Raw genomic sequence first — 14,533 nt, 5'->3', positions numbered from 1 at the left:
TATATCTTTGAAGCCCAAAATATCAATAAAGGTCAAAATAAGGGAGAAAAAAAAAAGAAGAATCTTGGGTCAAACCCAAATTCAAATGAAATAAGAGAAGCAATATTCAGAAAAATGGTAGAAATTTCAATGTTTTCTAATTAGGAAAGTTGTGAATATTTGGTTCTAAAATTCATTTCATGAATCCTTAAATTACTAACTAAAAAGAGTGAAATGAAAATATTTTATTTAATCATCTCTATGCCATTACTCCCTATGTCGTTTGTAATCTAAGGTGACAGAAATGTCTTATTTTCCCCCTTAGTTTCCAACTGTTTTGAGGTTATGCAGAGATAAAGAGAAAAAAAAAACAACTTGTTTTTGATATTTCATTCATGTCTCTCGTTGTGTTAAACTAGCTTTTTGTTGTCATTGTTATCTTGAAGGCATTGCCAAATGAAAGACATGTCAAATTTTGCCATTTTCACTTTTGTGGGCAAAAATGAATGTGTTCACTCATGCCTAATGTTTCCCTTTGTATAAACCTGCTAGCTTGATAGCCAATTAAATTAACTTTGATATGGTACATGATACATTGGTTTTCATCAAAATCTTCTATAAAAAAAGTACGTACTCGAAAGAGTGTTTACTTTCTTCTTTTTTTTTTGCTGTATATATATATATAATATATATATATATATATATATATATAATGTGTGTGTGTGCGTATGACCGTGCATCACAAAACTAACAAAAAGTCGCACACACTGATTTTGTGTAAGGACTGAAAATAGGTGAAATGGGAAAACCTACTCAATCTTGACTAATTATTTTCTGAAAGTGCAAGTCTTTTTCTACATAATGCTGAAATTGTGGATCATAAAACGAGGAAGAAAATGTGTTTTTAGCAGTTTTTTTTTTTCTCGAACACTATATTTTTCAGTAGTGTGATTAGGTGTGTCTTACAGTCCCCTTTTTCATTTCTTGAAAACTCTGTACACACTATTCACTTTCAACTCTAATAACTTAAGAAAAGATAATGCTTCCACTTCGAAAGTTGACATTAATCATGAACAGAATGTGTTGATAAAGTATATTCAATTTTAGTTTAATCTGATAATCCCTTCATTGTTGTTGCTGGTGGTTAACATCACGTTTTTTCCCAGTTCATCGCACAGCTTGGTAAAGATTAAGTGCTTGGCTGACCCTGTACTTCAGAGCCTCTTTTCTCAGTTTACACATTTTCATTGTGTGCTTTCTTTCCAATATTTAGATAGGTTAGGAGAGTATATTTGAATTAAGTTACACATCGTTTTGAAGCTAAAAGTGGGCTCTTTCAGAATATGCTTCTAACTAAAATTCAATGTCTGGCAACTTTTTGCTGGTTTTGTGATGCAGGGTAATATGTATGTATGTATATATATGTATATATATATATATATATATGTATATGTAATGCGTATATTCACTATTATATATATATATATATATATATATATATATATATATATATATAATGAATATAAGCAATGAGGCACCGCGTACGATTGGGACGGAAACGATCTCTCGCACTATGTTATTATACATATATATATATACATATATATATATATATATATATATATATATATATATATATATTTACTTGGTATACTCTGACAAGACAGCATACGCACACGCAAAGCACCTTCATGCAGTTGTGCCCAATCATTTTAATACTTATCAATGGAGTACGCAATCTTCGTTTTCTAATTAATGTGCGGTACTTCTCGGACACGTGTTGTGGACATGACTTTAATGATAGCAAGGAATCGTTCAAAAAGCGAATGATGTTTATGGTCTGTTGAGTTTTGTTCTTGAAAGTATACCTTCTTTTGTCCTGAGTGTACACAATTTTGAAACAAAAGTCATGCCACCAGCTAATAACATCAGACATAGTGTGGGTGGTAAGCTGCTGTCCGTGCCCATGGTACATCTCTCTTTATTGAGGTTAGAAAGATATACCTAGGTATGACAAATATATATATATATATATATATATATATATTATATAATAAAGAAAATCAGTAAACTTTCAATCCTCAAAAGTGAAATTTCAAAATTCATATATTCTATTATTATACAAAAATCGTCCATGGATGTATCACAAAATTGCCTACGTCACAAAGTAATGATGATTCGAAGAAGGCAATAAAATTATGTTGATAATTGGTGGATTTATTTTCATCATTAACAATCCCATTAGAACTTTCATACTCTTAACTACAACCTGTATAACATTCATCATCAATTTTGATGATTTCTCAACGCACAAAACATTCAAGGGAAACATAGACGTGTAGATGAGGAATATTCGTATACGGTCACTTGCCGTATCACGAAATAGCCGTCTATACATGCTATATAGCGTAAGCAAGAATAAAGTGTGATGGGTGCATCCCTCTTCGTTCCCCAATTCCACGTCATAGCAGTGTCTGTAATTACAATGGCTAGAAAAGTTCGGCGTATAGCATGATACAAGATGAGAGCAGATCCAATTGTTTTTCGCTGACTACACTTCAAAATACGAGATATTTCTATAAACAGTCTCGAGGTTGTGTAGGAGTCGGTGTAACTCTCTCGAAAATATTCAGAGCGGAATGCTACATTGAAGCTACTTGGAGAGGACCATGACATTATCCCCTCTTTCGAGTTTGTACCGAATATCAACTTGCCATGATATTTCAGTTTTCATTGCCAATTGTTCATTAATCGAACTGAAATTTAAGATTATAACTGTTTTGGAAAATAGAAAATGGTCGTCATCAAGTCAATACATTTTGGGGGAATATCATCTATGTTCACGATGACATAACTGTGTCGTCTTTATTACAGTGTGAGACCATACAGAAATTACATGTTAGCTAAAATAACAGATTGAGAGACCGACATAAACGGTGAAGAAAGCAATTGGCGAGTAGTGACACCTCGTATGTCAAAAGAACACTAGTTTTGCCTATTGAATTGACTTTCTGATATAAGTTTCAACTTTGCGATCATAGAGGTTGAAAATCAATATCGACATATCATAATCGGCAGAAAAAATTAATCATGTAAGCTTGGCAGTGACAAGCAATCAGGTAAAATCACTCCTTAGAATACCTTTAAGTGTATTATATTTCCGTTAGTAGTCATTCTGGTTTTCAACATTTTTTCCATTCCGTCTAACTTGTCGAATTCATTCATTCTTCCGATTGTTCGGGTTCCACCTCGACCTCGACTTCGGCTTCGGCCTCCTCCTCTTCTACGTCATCCCTGCGTCTGCGACGACGGGTTTTGTTCGTGTCCTCGCCTTCCTCTTCCCCAACATCCCTGCGTCTGCGGCGTCGTTTGCCATTGACTTCACGCCGACGACGCACTTCGACCTTTTTCATAAAAATATTCGTGTTAAGATTTGAGTGTCACAGTCGTCATATCACCGAGTTGCTTACTGAAGAGTTCGATACGACCTACAGGACCTGTAGCGCAATATACTTAGAAGCTATTGTGAACAATGGAGAAGATGCAAGCATGGTCTCATAACTGCAATAAAATCGTTGTTCAAGAGTTTAGGGAAAATACAAAAATTCCATGACAAGGACTGATGACAACTTTCAAATAACCATATCGACAAAGAATTTTACGAAAAGTAAAGAGATGATGGCTTTTGGATTACCAAGTGTTATTTTTTTCGAGAATAATCTTTATCAGACTTACTGGTAAGGCGTCGAAAGCTTGTATGTAGTAGAGTCCATCTCCTGCAAAGCATAAACATAAAGACAAAAACTGTCATGACAACATGAGAATTTGTCATTTTTTTGTTTGATTTTTTGGTCTGATTTTACAGCTAGGCACAGTGACATCTGACAGCGTATATATTTCATTTTACTTCCATTTATTTTGGATAAGAGAGATATCGCAACGTTATCTTCTACCCATTCCGGACTCGGAATCAAGAAAAAAAGAAAAAAAAAAGACGGATAATAATTTGAGTTCCTATCTTGGATCACATTGAATTGAGCTTTTTTTTTTTTTCATGGATACCATCTTTTTACTGTCACAGAATCTGTCTTGGTTAAAGTGGCGACAGTGCTCACTATCCTTTGAAAATTTTCTACACATATTGTATTAGATGATTATGGTGTTATATATACGAAATAGAGTTCGTTGTTGTGAAAACAAAAACATGATTAAGATTGGATTATAGCATCAAATTTTTATTAACATTTTTTTTCTTGCGCTTGTCAATGCTGGTGTAGTGTCGAAAGCCAACAGCGTGTAGCGTGGATTTGGTGACTTTGTAAAGATTTATTTTGCCATATCTCGTATATATCTTTACTTTCGTGAACTTGGTAACTTTGTAAAGATTCAGTTTGCCACATCTCGTATGTCTTTACTATCGTGGTCTTGGTGACTTTGTAAAGATCTAATTTGACATGTCTCGTATGTCTTTACTCTCGTGGACTTGGTGACTTTGTAAAGATTTAATTTGCCATTCCTCGTATATCTTTATTCTCGTTCATCCTTAAAACGGTTTGATATCAAGCTGGGCAATGCAGAGGACAATGTTTGTATATTTACGTTTCCCAGTTCGTCAATCTCAGTACACATGTTCACTGTTCAACAGAGAAAAAGTGCCAGAGAGCGTTATTCAAATAATTTCTTACCTAGTCCAGTGTTTGCGCAATAGTAGCTATAATCGTAGCAGCAGTCGTTGAACCGCTCACACGCTGCATCGCAGTAACAGTCTGATGAACGGCAATCACTTCCGACACAATTACATCCAAAGCCGTAGCAGCTTCCGTAGTAGGGCATTGGATCTGTGACGTATGTTGGTGCTAGATGAATAATCAGAGGGAGTAGAAATATCGATGCTTAGTAATGACAGAGGCCAATGCTTACGTTTACCAAGAGCCACATCGAAAATGTTCCGTTGATATTATACATATTTCTGTTACTGAGGAATTTGGGAAACGTGTAGGTCCTATTTTTGTTACAAAGTATTGATAATCTAGACAATACGCTGCGAACGCATTTTCATTACAACTATCCAACCTTTTATTAGTAAGAAGAAAGGTTTTACAATTACAATTAGTTTAAGGTGTTCATTTTCTCCAATTTGTCTCCCTCTACAAATGAAATTTGTAAGATCGAAACTGCTGATCTGTAATTTAACAAACATGTCGAGAAAATGAACCACGGAACTCTGTAATTTATCAAACTTGTTTTATTACAGATCAGCAGTTGCGATCTTACAAATTTCATTTTGTAGAGGGAGACAAATTAAAGAAAATTAACACTTCAACCTTCACCCATTTGATTAATATTCTCTTGCTTTTACGAGTAGTTTAACGTGTAATAACTGTAATGGTTAACGTCCTCACAATTGTCTAGTCCCCAAAAGACAGGAAACTTACAGCAGTAGTAATGTTCATCGCTGTTATCGGAACAGTCATTGATCCCATCACATTCCCAGTTGCCTGGTATACATTCTCCGTTGTTACATTGGAAGTCTCCGTAATTACAGGAAGAGGCTAGAAAAAAGGGGAACAAGAGAAAAGAAACATATGGATGTGCACTAATACCCATGCGTCTTGTTAACTAATGTTTCCTTAGAAGGAGATCCGACTGTAATAAATATACAAGAAGACATTACCAAATTACCTATAAGATTATAAGATCTCAGGCAAAACGTATTAGATATGTGGCATGTATGTTTGCTATTAATCTTTCTCATTATTTTACAATGTAAAAAGCACTCGGACAAAAATTGCAAGGAATCGAGTGGCTGCCAATGTTACATTAATGATATAATTTTACCTGGGGTAGATGCGTAATAACCTCCTCCTGGAGATAGAAAAGAGTAAAAAGCAGGCATCTTAAAAAGGCTTGCACGTTCTACGGAATGAACCTTCTCTTCTAATTAAAGTGTTGTAGTCTATAGAACCCACCAATACGATAATTCGATAGAACTACATGTATATGTATTGTTTTTCTGTCAAGTTCAAATCGAGTACTTTTAACAGATATTTCTTACCAAATATAATAATCTTATATTAAGTTTGAACTATACATGATTACAATAATCTTGCAATATTCCATTAAATATTCAAAAATTGATGTCCAGAAAATCTCTTTGAACACTATGTATTGTATTGTATGCGTATATTCTCTTCGTTTCGTTTCGTTTATTTCGTTTCCAACACATAATATTGTTTACAACATTCAAATATATTATACATGTGTAGAGCATGGATATAATTATTGGATATATTGAACACAATGCTTCAATATAATAAAATTGAATTACCGCATCCATATTCGTCACTGTAATCGGAGCAATCATTCCATCCGTCGCATCTCCATGAATATGGTATACACTGCCCATCGGAGCACTGGAATGAATTGCCGTCGCAGTAGACTGTGTCGAGGATTGACAGCGAGAGCATGCTTAGAAACGACAATAAACTGGCAAAACATCAACCAACATTTCCGCTTCAATTCAAAGTTTGCTATCAAAAGCACCACGAGTCGTATTATGCCTATCAAAGATATGTTATGAGGAGATTTAACATGAAAAGAAGAAGCTTATTGAGTGCAGCATCCCACAATCCCATGACGAAAAAAAAAATGGAATCAATTTTACCACATCACCAACCTACCGGATGGGCACAAGAAAAAAAAAATACACACACACACACACACACACACACACACACACACAACTTCGGCAATAACAACGCACGATGAAATAAAGTTACTTTAAAGTTACTACACTCTTTTAGAAGCATAGTTCACGTAAACCTATTATTCCATGTTATTACAATACTTGAAGTCTTGAATAAATTTTTATTTGAAGCTCAAGTCCTGTATTCGATGGTTCAAAAGTAACAACATATTTCAACAGATCTTGAAGTGACGTAATGCCTTGCAATCTGAACATACGGGGAACTATAACTTTCTCAATTACTCAGTTTTCAAGAACAATAACTCCATTCATCGTAATCTGTTGGACCACATCATACACGAAAACCTCCCATTGCAGTTTCGTAATCGTTTAATGAAACTGAGTATTGAAATGGTTTTGCCAAAAAAAAAAGTGGATGTTTAAAGAGATCTTTGTTGTTGTTTTTTTCAATGAATAATTTTCTTACTCGGTGTATCCAAAGTCGGGTGGTCACGGGCTGGTAAAAGTACTTACTACTTTTTACAGTATGTTCTTTTCTGGATAACGAGTACATTGCATTGCTTTATGTCATTAAAAACCAGAAAATATTGCACTTAACTTTGATCGTGCAATCCCTGGTATCCCATTCATTGCAATCAAAGCTAAGGTAGCGAGTAGAATGAACACAGCATTGTGCGTATCGTCAAAGTATTGAAAAGTAACCATTACTATAACAGAGAAATGTATCATTAAATGCAATGTGGTGCGAATTTTTGCATTAATGTTACTCCCACCACACCCCCCTCTTAAAAAGGGAGGAATAGAAAGTAACCAACTCATCACGAATAAATAGTTATATAGTAGGCCTAAATTCCATAAAAGCTTCTGAATTCATACCTGGTGTTGTGTATGACCCTGTACAGATGATGAACAATTGCAAAATACAAAGTAATAAGTATTTGGTATTTGAGCACAGACAGCCATTAGCTGATAAATGTCATCATCTCGTTAATAGACGTGTGTATATACATGTATGCAAACTGGAATTGCCAAACCGATGTTCCTTTTTAAACTTGCATTCACACACGTATTGAGTACACTTAAAAATGTTATAGCGGCCAATGGATACCATCGGCTACATGTCAGTACTCACAATCCAATTATTAAAACAATGAATGTGATAAATCATTTGTATGAAATGGTCATGAAATGAATAAGTATCATTCATAGAGATGCATCGAAGACTGAATATAAAATGTCTACCCATTGTTACCTATAAAATGGTAAACACATATAACAAATCTCATAACGTGAAGGAAAAAATATTTTTTCTCAATCAAACAGAAAAATACAACAATTAAAAGAAGTAATGGTGATGGTCATGGTGGCTAACTTACCACAGTGGTCTTCGTCGCTGTTGTCGGAACAGTCAACGATTCCATCACATTCCCAGTATCCTGGTATGCACTGACCGTTGTTGCACTGAAATTGTCCTGAATTACAATATCCTGGACATAACGTTAAATCAGAAATTCAAATTTAACAATTCAGGTGTGCAGAGATCCAGGGAAAGTCTTGGTTAATGTAATTTTAACATACTCGCCTCATTACGCGAAACGCAAATGAAATACATACTGCATAATATATTATGCACTAACTAGCCAGAAGAAATTGTTTTATTATTTGATGTTTTATATCAGTCATTTTCGTAGCTTTTCTGTCCTTTTACATTTTGAATTTTAAAAAAGGAATAAATGCTGGATATTCCGAAAACAGACTTGAGTTTTGAAGGCCAACTTGTTCCCTCTGTTTTCCGTTTTTCTCATCCGTTTTTACATTAAATTTATGTTACTTTTTATGATGCTTACGTCACAGGTAGAGAGATTTCTGACAGACATATTAGAAATCAAACAGAAATTGTTTCCTGCTTGAAATAATTGTGACTTTGCATAATTATGCTGTAGTGAGGTGAGCACCAAAACAGCTAACAGCTCTGCATATGCTCTGCATATGCTCTGCATATGCATATAATGCACATGAACATATCATTTGGCTTGCAGGAAGGAACCAAATGCTTATCAACGTGATTGTCGTTGATTCAAGTTCGTCTTTAATTCAACTTCAGAAATCATCACCGCCATTTAATTGCTTTAATAGTTAAATGTAAAGCAAGATCAACTTTCAATAAAGACTATAAGTCTCACGAAGAGAATCTACGTAACATTCTTGCTTTTGTATATGAAAGAGGAAGATCCTACAAGATCTCTTAAACCTTTGACATAAACCAGCTGGTGTGTAAGTGATGGGGCTCTAAAGAGGTATTAAAAGAAAACATCGGTGAATAGAAAAGTAGCCGGGAATCTGCGACCAATACGATCAATCAAGACTGCACTCAGTGCCGTATATTCGGCACTGAGTGCACTAAAATACATCGTAATGATTGGTGAATTATTCTCTTGTGTCTCATTCATTATGATCCAATCTTAAGAACATAAATGTGAAATAGCACGATACAACACAACATGATGTAAACTCTAAGTGTATTTACATACCTGGTGTTGTGTAAATCCCTGTGCAGAGGATGAAAAAGGAATAACGAAATACAAAATAATTAGCAAATAAAGTTAAAACACACGAAGCCATTGCCGGATTTGTTTTTTGTCATTACATTATAACAGACATGTGTACACAAATAGGAGATAAGAAGGAGTTACTTTTTTTTATAAACTTCTTTTCCAGTATTTAACTTTAAATCTAGAAAGGAACTATTAAAAATAATCAAAAACATGGGAAAAAAAAAGTATCAATCCTGCAAAGCAACATCTTGACTCCAAAAATTTCACAATGTTCCCAATCAAGATTCCACCTGTATCAAATTATCACTTTTTTTTAGTGCCAGCTGTATACCAGTGACTGCAATTCTACGAAAATCCCCCACAGAATACAGAGAAACTGTAACAATACGTATTAATGTTTCGTGAGGATGTAGTTTTGTGGTTTTGTGTCAGTAAAACAATTTAAGACCCACGCATATCTGTCAGCCACTTTTGTTTTTGTTAAATCAGATGAGGACAAGACTAGGTAATGCACACTACATTACATTTGTGTGTTAGAGAAACTGCATTTTTTTTTTTTAGATGCTGACACAAATATGAATACCATGAAACTTCTCGTCATAACACGGATAAAACGGATTCTTATTCATTGAAGGATCGGCGTATTGTATGGGAGTACTACATTGTATTTCATCGAAAGAGTGAGAATTCACTGCCCTGCACTGTTTTCATTACATACAAAGGTATAGTGAATAGTCACGAATGCGATGGTACAAGATTTCACACGATGTGAAATATACATTATCTATCCATGTTGTATAAACTCGGAGGTACAATCATAATTTGAGTGTTAACTGAACATTAGTCTTTTTTATCATTGATCCAAAAGATGAAAGACTCCGTGCAGTTGTTTTCTAAAGACCAGCTCATGTACATAATTCTGTATATAGTATGTCCATGTTACGAACAATTTGCTTGCCAATTGAATCATGTTATGTCAAGAGTCTATCTCTCATTTGAACTTCTATTGGTTTAAAAAAAATCAATTTGAGAGGAAAATTTATGAAGCAGTATCAGAGCAGGAAAAATATCTTTGGTATGGTTGCAATGAAACAGCAAAGGGAGTGTGCCACTACGCGTCACTCTCATTTGAGTGAATGGCATATTGATATTAGTGATATCTGACAAAGTCTCAGTTTGAAGTATAGTTCTATTTCTATAGGGGAAAAATGTTGCGATGATAGTGCCTCACACGTCCCCAATCAATTTTTCATTGTTTTCCCTCCAATAACGAAATATGTTATCAAGATAACATCATGAATGCATAAATTATAGGAGATAACTCCAATCAGAGGCTCTTGGGAAAATCAGAGGCATGATAGGGAATATCATAGTGAGATGTAGATTTAACACATATTATTTATGCTTTTATTTTGCTATTTTTTCGTAATGTATATCCCTAGGTATGATTTATCCTGATTGTGGAGTTCCTTACCATAACAAATGACGCCAGCGTCCTCGCTATGACCGCAATTGTGCGAGCCAAATCCATTGTGCGGACACTGATTGATGTCACTCTCGCTGCCAGAGCAATGGACATTGTCCATCCAGATCGGCCCGCTCCCCTGGCCGAAATATGCCGATTGAAGTGCCGAGGTGGCGCCGCTAAACCCGAGCATCCTGCAGATGACATTGGCGTCATTTATGTCCCAGGAATCATCGCATACTGTTCCCCACTGATAATCGACCAAAACTTCCACTCGACCTTCGTTGTAGCTACTTCCACCGATCAAACGAACTGCATCCACACTTAGAGATGATCCTGTGAGAGTACAATTGGGGCATTCTCAAGTTTAAGAAACTGTCTTTCCGTTACTTCCTTATGTTTATGATTCATTCATTCAAGCGTGTGGTCCTGGTTGATGCCGTTCGCTGGCTATTGCTAGTCGGCTGGGGCGAACTACATGGAGTCGGCATCTTTCTCCTGTTTTCTTGTCTGAGTAGGCAGGGGGACCACTTCGCCGGGTTAGCACCCTGCTCTTTGCTATGAATGAATGAAGTAGGACCTTTCATGTGCATGAGTCGTGGCTATTCAAAACTCATACACGGGACCTCCATTTGATGTTCTGTCTGACGAACAGAGTGTTTTGCCTCTTGCTAGAGGAGACGGATGCTTACGCACAACGTTACTCAGTGAGGGAGTCGATACGGGGTCCTTTGGATCAGGAGGCAGACCCAAATTACCGCCCTTATGTACACTATAATTACCTCCGCCAAGGGATGAGGTTATGTTTTCGTTACCGTTGGCTTGTTTGTTAGTTTGTTAGTTAGCTTGTTTGTTTGTCCGTGTGCAAAATAACTCAAAAAATTGTGCACGGATTTGGATGAAACTTACAGCAAAGATTGAGAATGACACAAGAAACAGATGATTAAATTTTGGTAGTGATCTAGAAATTTTTATGGGTTTTAGGAAGGATTTTCGATATTTCATAACGTAGGGTCAATGAACTTGGGAGTTCAAGCTGCGCAATTTTGAAGTTTGCATGCGCACACTAAAGTGCGTGCTCTAAATCATCGCCCTTATGTACACTGTAATTCTATAATCATCCATGCACCATGATACATCCTTGACAAAAAGTGGACGGAACTTAAAGGATAGTTTTTGACATGACAGCTACAATCATCGTTTCCATATATATATATATATATATATATATATATATATATATATCTGAATATAAGAACTACCCAAGTCCATGTGAGGTCATTTCGAGTAAACTTTATTTAAAAAAAAAAAAAAACGCAATATTTTATTTTTTTTTTATTGGTCAAATAATATTCTATCTAACTGTGATGGGAAGGCACCATTGTAAATAGATATTAGTACATAATAATATCACAATTAACATTTACATTAATTGTGGTGCGGTCATTTTGTGTGATGGACTTGGGTCGATTTTTGAATCATATGGACTTGGGTCGTTCTTTGAATTATATACAGGATAGGCTGCTATATTAATGGTATGGTAAAAGCAATAGATAAGAGAGTTTTGTTACTTTTTTTCAGCTTTTAGTCCGTATGGTCTAGACAAATGTAGTTGTCTACTATAGCATAATGTCCCTCATCACTATGCTAATCCATCATGTGTGTGTATCTGTCTCTGTGCACGTCTGTGTGTATACAAAGAGCTACAATCTGCATATGTGTATGTATTAAATGTGTGGAAATGTCATGTTCATTCTGGACCGAATTCACGAAGACGGTGCAATTGAAACGATGGTTTAAACCATGGACAAAAACCATGGAGCGCCAAGTGTCGCATGGAATATTTCGATACAAAATTTGTTATTTCGCCGACGAAATGACTGATTTCGTGACAAAATATTCCATGCAACACCTGGCGCTTCATAGTTTCATTTGGCCAAAAATTGGACCTGGGTCATTCTTATAATCAGGTCTTCATATATATATATATATATATATATATATATATATATATATACACATATGCTACAAAAGTTATTTCAAATCTTTATGATGATCCTAATGGAGACTAAATATATGGGTCAATAATTCAACAAGCATGGACAGATAGCATTTGTGAGTGAAAAGGTACCCTGGAGTCACCGACTGATTTTCTAATGACCTTCTTTACTCTTTTCACATAATATAAAAAGCTATGGAATATGCTATAACACTGCGTGAGACCTATTCAGTATCCATTGTAATGTAAAGCTTTATAATGTGACAACTTTTAACCAGCAAAGAAACAGATTTCTTAACAAAGTGTGGTGGACACTTTTATAATTTCATTCCCCCAAGGAATATATATATATATATATATAGATATAAGTGAGTGTGTGTGTGTGTGTGTGTGTGTGTAATAGAAGGCAACCCTCTTATTCTCAAAGAGCTCTGCAATAAGGGATTCCATATAATTAGGTACAAAGTCGTCATACCTGGTGTTGTGTATCCCCCTGTGAAGGTGATAAACAACGGAGTGCAAAGTTAGTACATGGCTTTTAAAGTTGGACAACCACTGGCTGATAATGTCATCGTGATATTCATAATGGACATCTGAATACAAACAAGTAGGAAAAACAGGTGTTGTCATAAGCTTCCGTTGAAACATGAAACCACACTAAGACAAGTAATGCCGGTCAAAGGTTACTATAGCTTACAACTCAACCATACCCTAAAAATAAAAATAATTCAACTTGAATAATTTAAGTTCTTCGTTTCACGACTACTTAATGTTGTTCGATTTTTATAAAATTTGGCTTGCTAGGGAGGAACCAAATGTTTAACAACGTGATTTAAGTTGATAATAATCAAGTAAGTTTGAATTAAATTCAAATGCATACAGTGTCCAAATCATATTCAGTGTCTCTCAATGTTACCATTAGGGCATTATATATTGTCCATTGAGCCGTGAAGAAAACCCTTGAAATCCTCAAGAGAGGTTGATAGTAACAACGTTTTTCTATTTTTCGAAAATGAGAAAAGCAAATGCTAAAAGACACCTCAAAGTCTTTGCAGTAAACCAAGTACCTTTTTTTTTGCAGGTACAGGAAGAAACGGGAGTAGGTAAAAACGCAGGATGGAGTATCAAACGACTTCGTTCAATAATCTTCGTCCTCCGTGTCATATAATATCATAAACCCAATTGACATCTGCTAATCATGAACATAACGACATGCATCAAACACAAAGAATTGAACAATAAACAAAGGCATACCTAAAAAAAAAATAAAAAACAGAGGACTTACAGTAACATCAGTAGGATTTTCAAGACTTTAAAGTTTCATGAGTGAAATGCGACACCTACCGCAATAGTATTCATCGCTGCCATCAGAACAGTCGTTGTATCCATTACATTGCCAATAATCTGGTATGCAGTTTCCATTGTAACATTGAAACTGCCAGCTTCCACAGTATTTATAGCCTACAAACAAGAATATTACACAACTCTTTGTTTTTACGGCTACCCAAAGTTGCTTATTATCATTCTAAAAAAAAATATAAAAAAAAAGTAGCCCGGTGTCAACGATTGTTTATCTATAATAATGGATTTCTTCTTATGATTAGATGTTCGAGACCCATCATCAAGCCAAGGTATCATAATGTAAAAATTTGTAACATGAATACGTTTGAAACAATATGATTGGATGAAAGCACGAGAATGGCGTTTTAGAGGGAGACAAATTGAAAAGCTCAATGTGATTAGATCTCAACATTATGTTACACGGCCCCTTTCAAGCAAAATTACAGCAGACAAGCTTGTAAACCTTAGATGAGGTTGAATTGTAAATT

General features: G+C 35.2%; 1 protein-coding gene across 1 annotated transcript in view; it reads right to left on the bottom strand.

Moving 5' to 3' along the window:
• Positions 1-2,324: 2,324 nt before the first annotated feature.
• The window catches only part of LOC140243579 (MAM and LDL-receptor class A domain-containing protein 2-like), a 46,551-nt gene continuing 34,342 nt past the window's right edge, over positions 2,325-14,533 (bottom strand). Inside the window, exons 29-38 of the mRNA XM_072323246.1 lie at positions 13,180-13,197; positions 10,715-11,041; positions 8,062-8,172; positions 7,562-7,579; positions 6,308-6,418; positions 5,818-5,844; positions 5,415-5,531; positions 4,665-4,835; positions 3,715-3,755; positions 2,325-3,383 (exon numbers count right to left, since the gene is read on the bottom strand). Of these exons, the coding sequence (XP_072179347.1) occupies positions 3,201-3,383; positions 3,715-3,755; positions 4,665-4,835; positions 5,415-5,531; positions 5,818-5,844; positions 6,308-6,418; positions 7,562-7,579; positions 8,062-8,172; positions 10,715-11,041; positions 13,180-13,197 (1,124 nt within the window). The 3' untranslated portion in view covers positions 2,325-3,200. The remainder of the gene's footprint in view (positions 3,384-3,714; positions 3,756-4,664; positions 4,836-5,414; positions 5,532-5,817; positions 5,845-6,307; positions 6,419-7,561; positions 7,580-8,061; positions 8,173-10,714; positions 11,042-13,179; positions 13,198-14,533) is intronic.

The sequence above is a fragment of the Diadema setosum genome, chromosome 20 (genome assembly GCF_964275005.1).
Source record: "Diadema setosum chromosome 20, eeDiaSeto1, whole genome shotgun sequence".
Lineage (NCBI taxonomy): Eukaryota > Metazoa > Echinodermata > Echinoidea > Diadematoida > Diadematidae > Diadema > Diadema setosum.
Note: the sequence above shows the minus strand (reverse complement) of the source record. Positions and strands in the feature narration are given on the sequence as shown.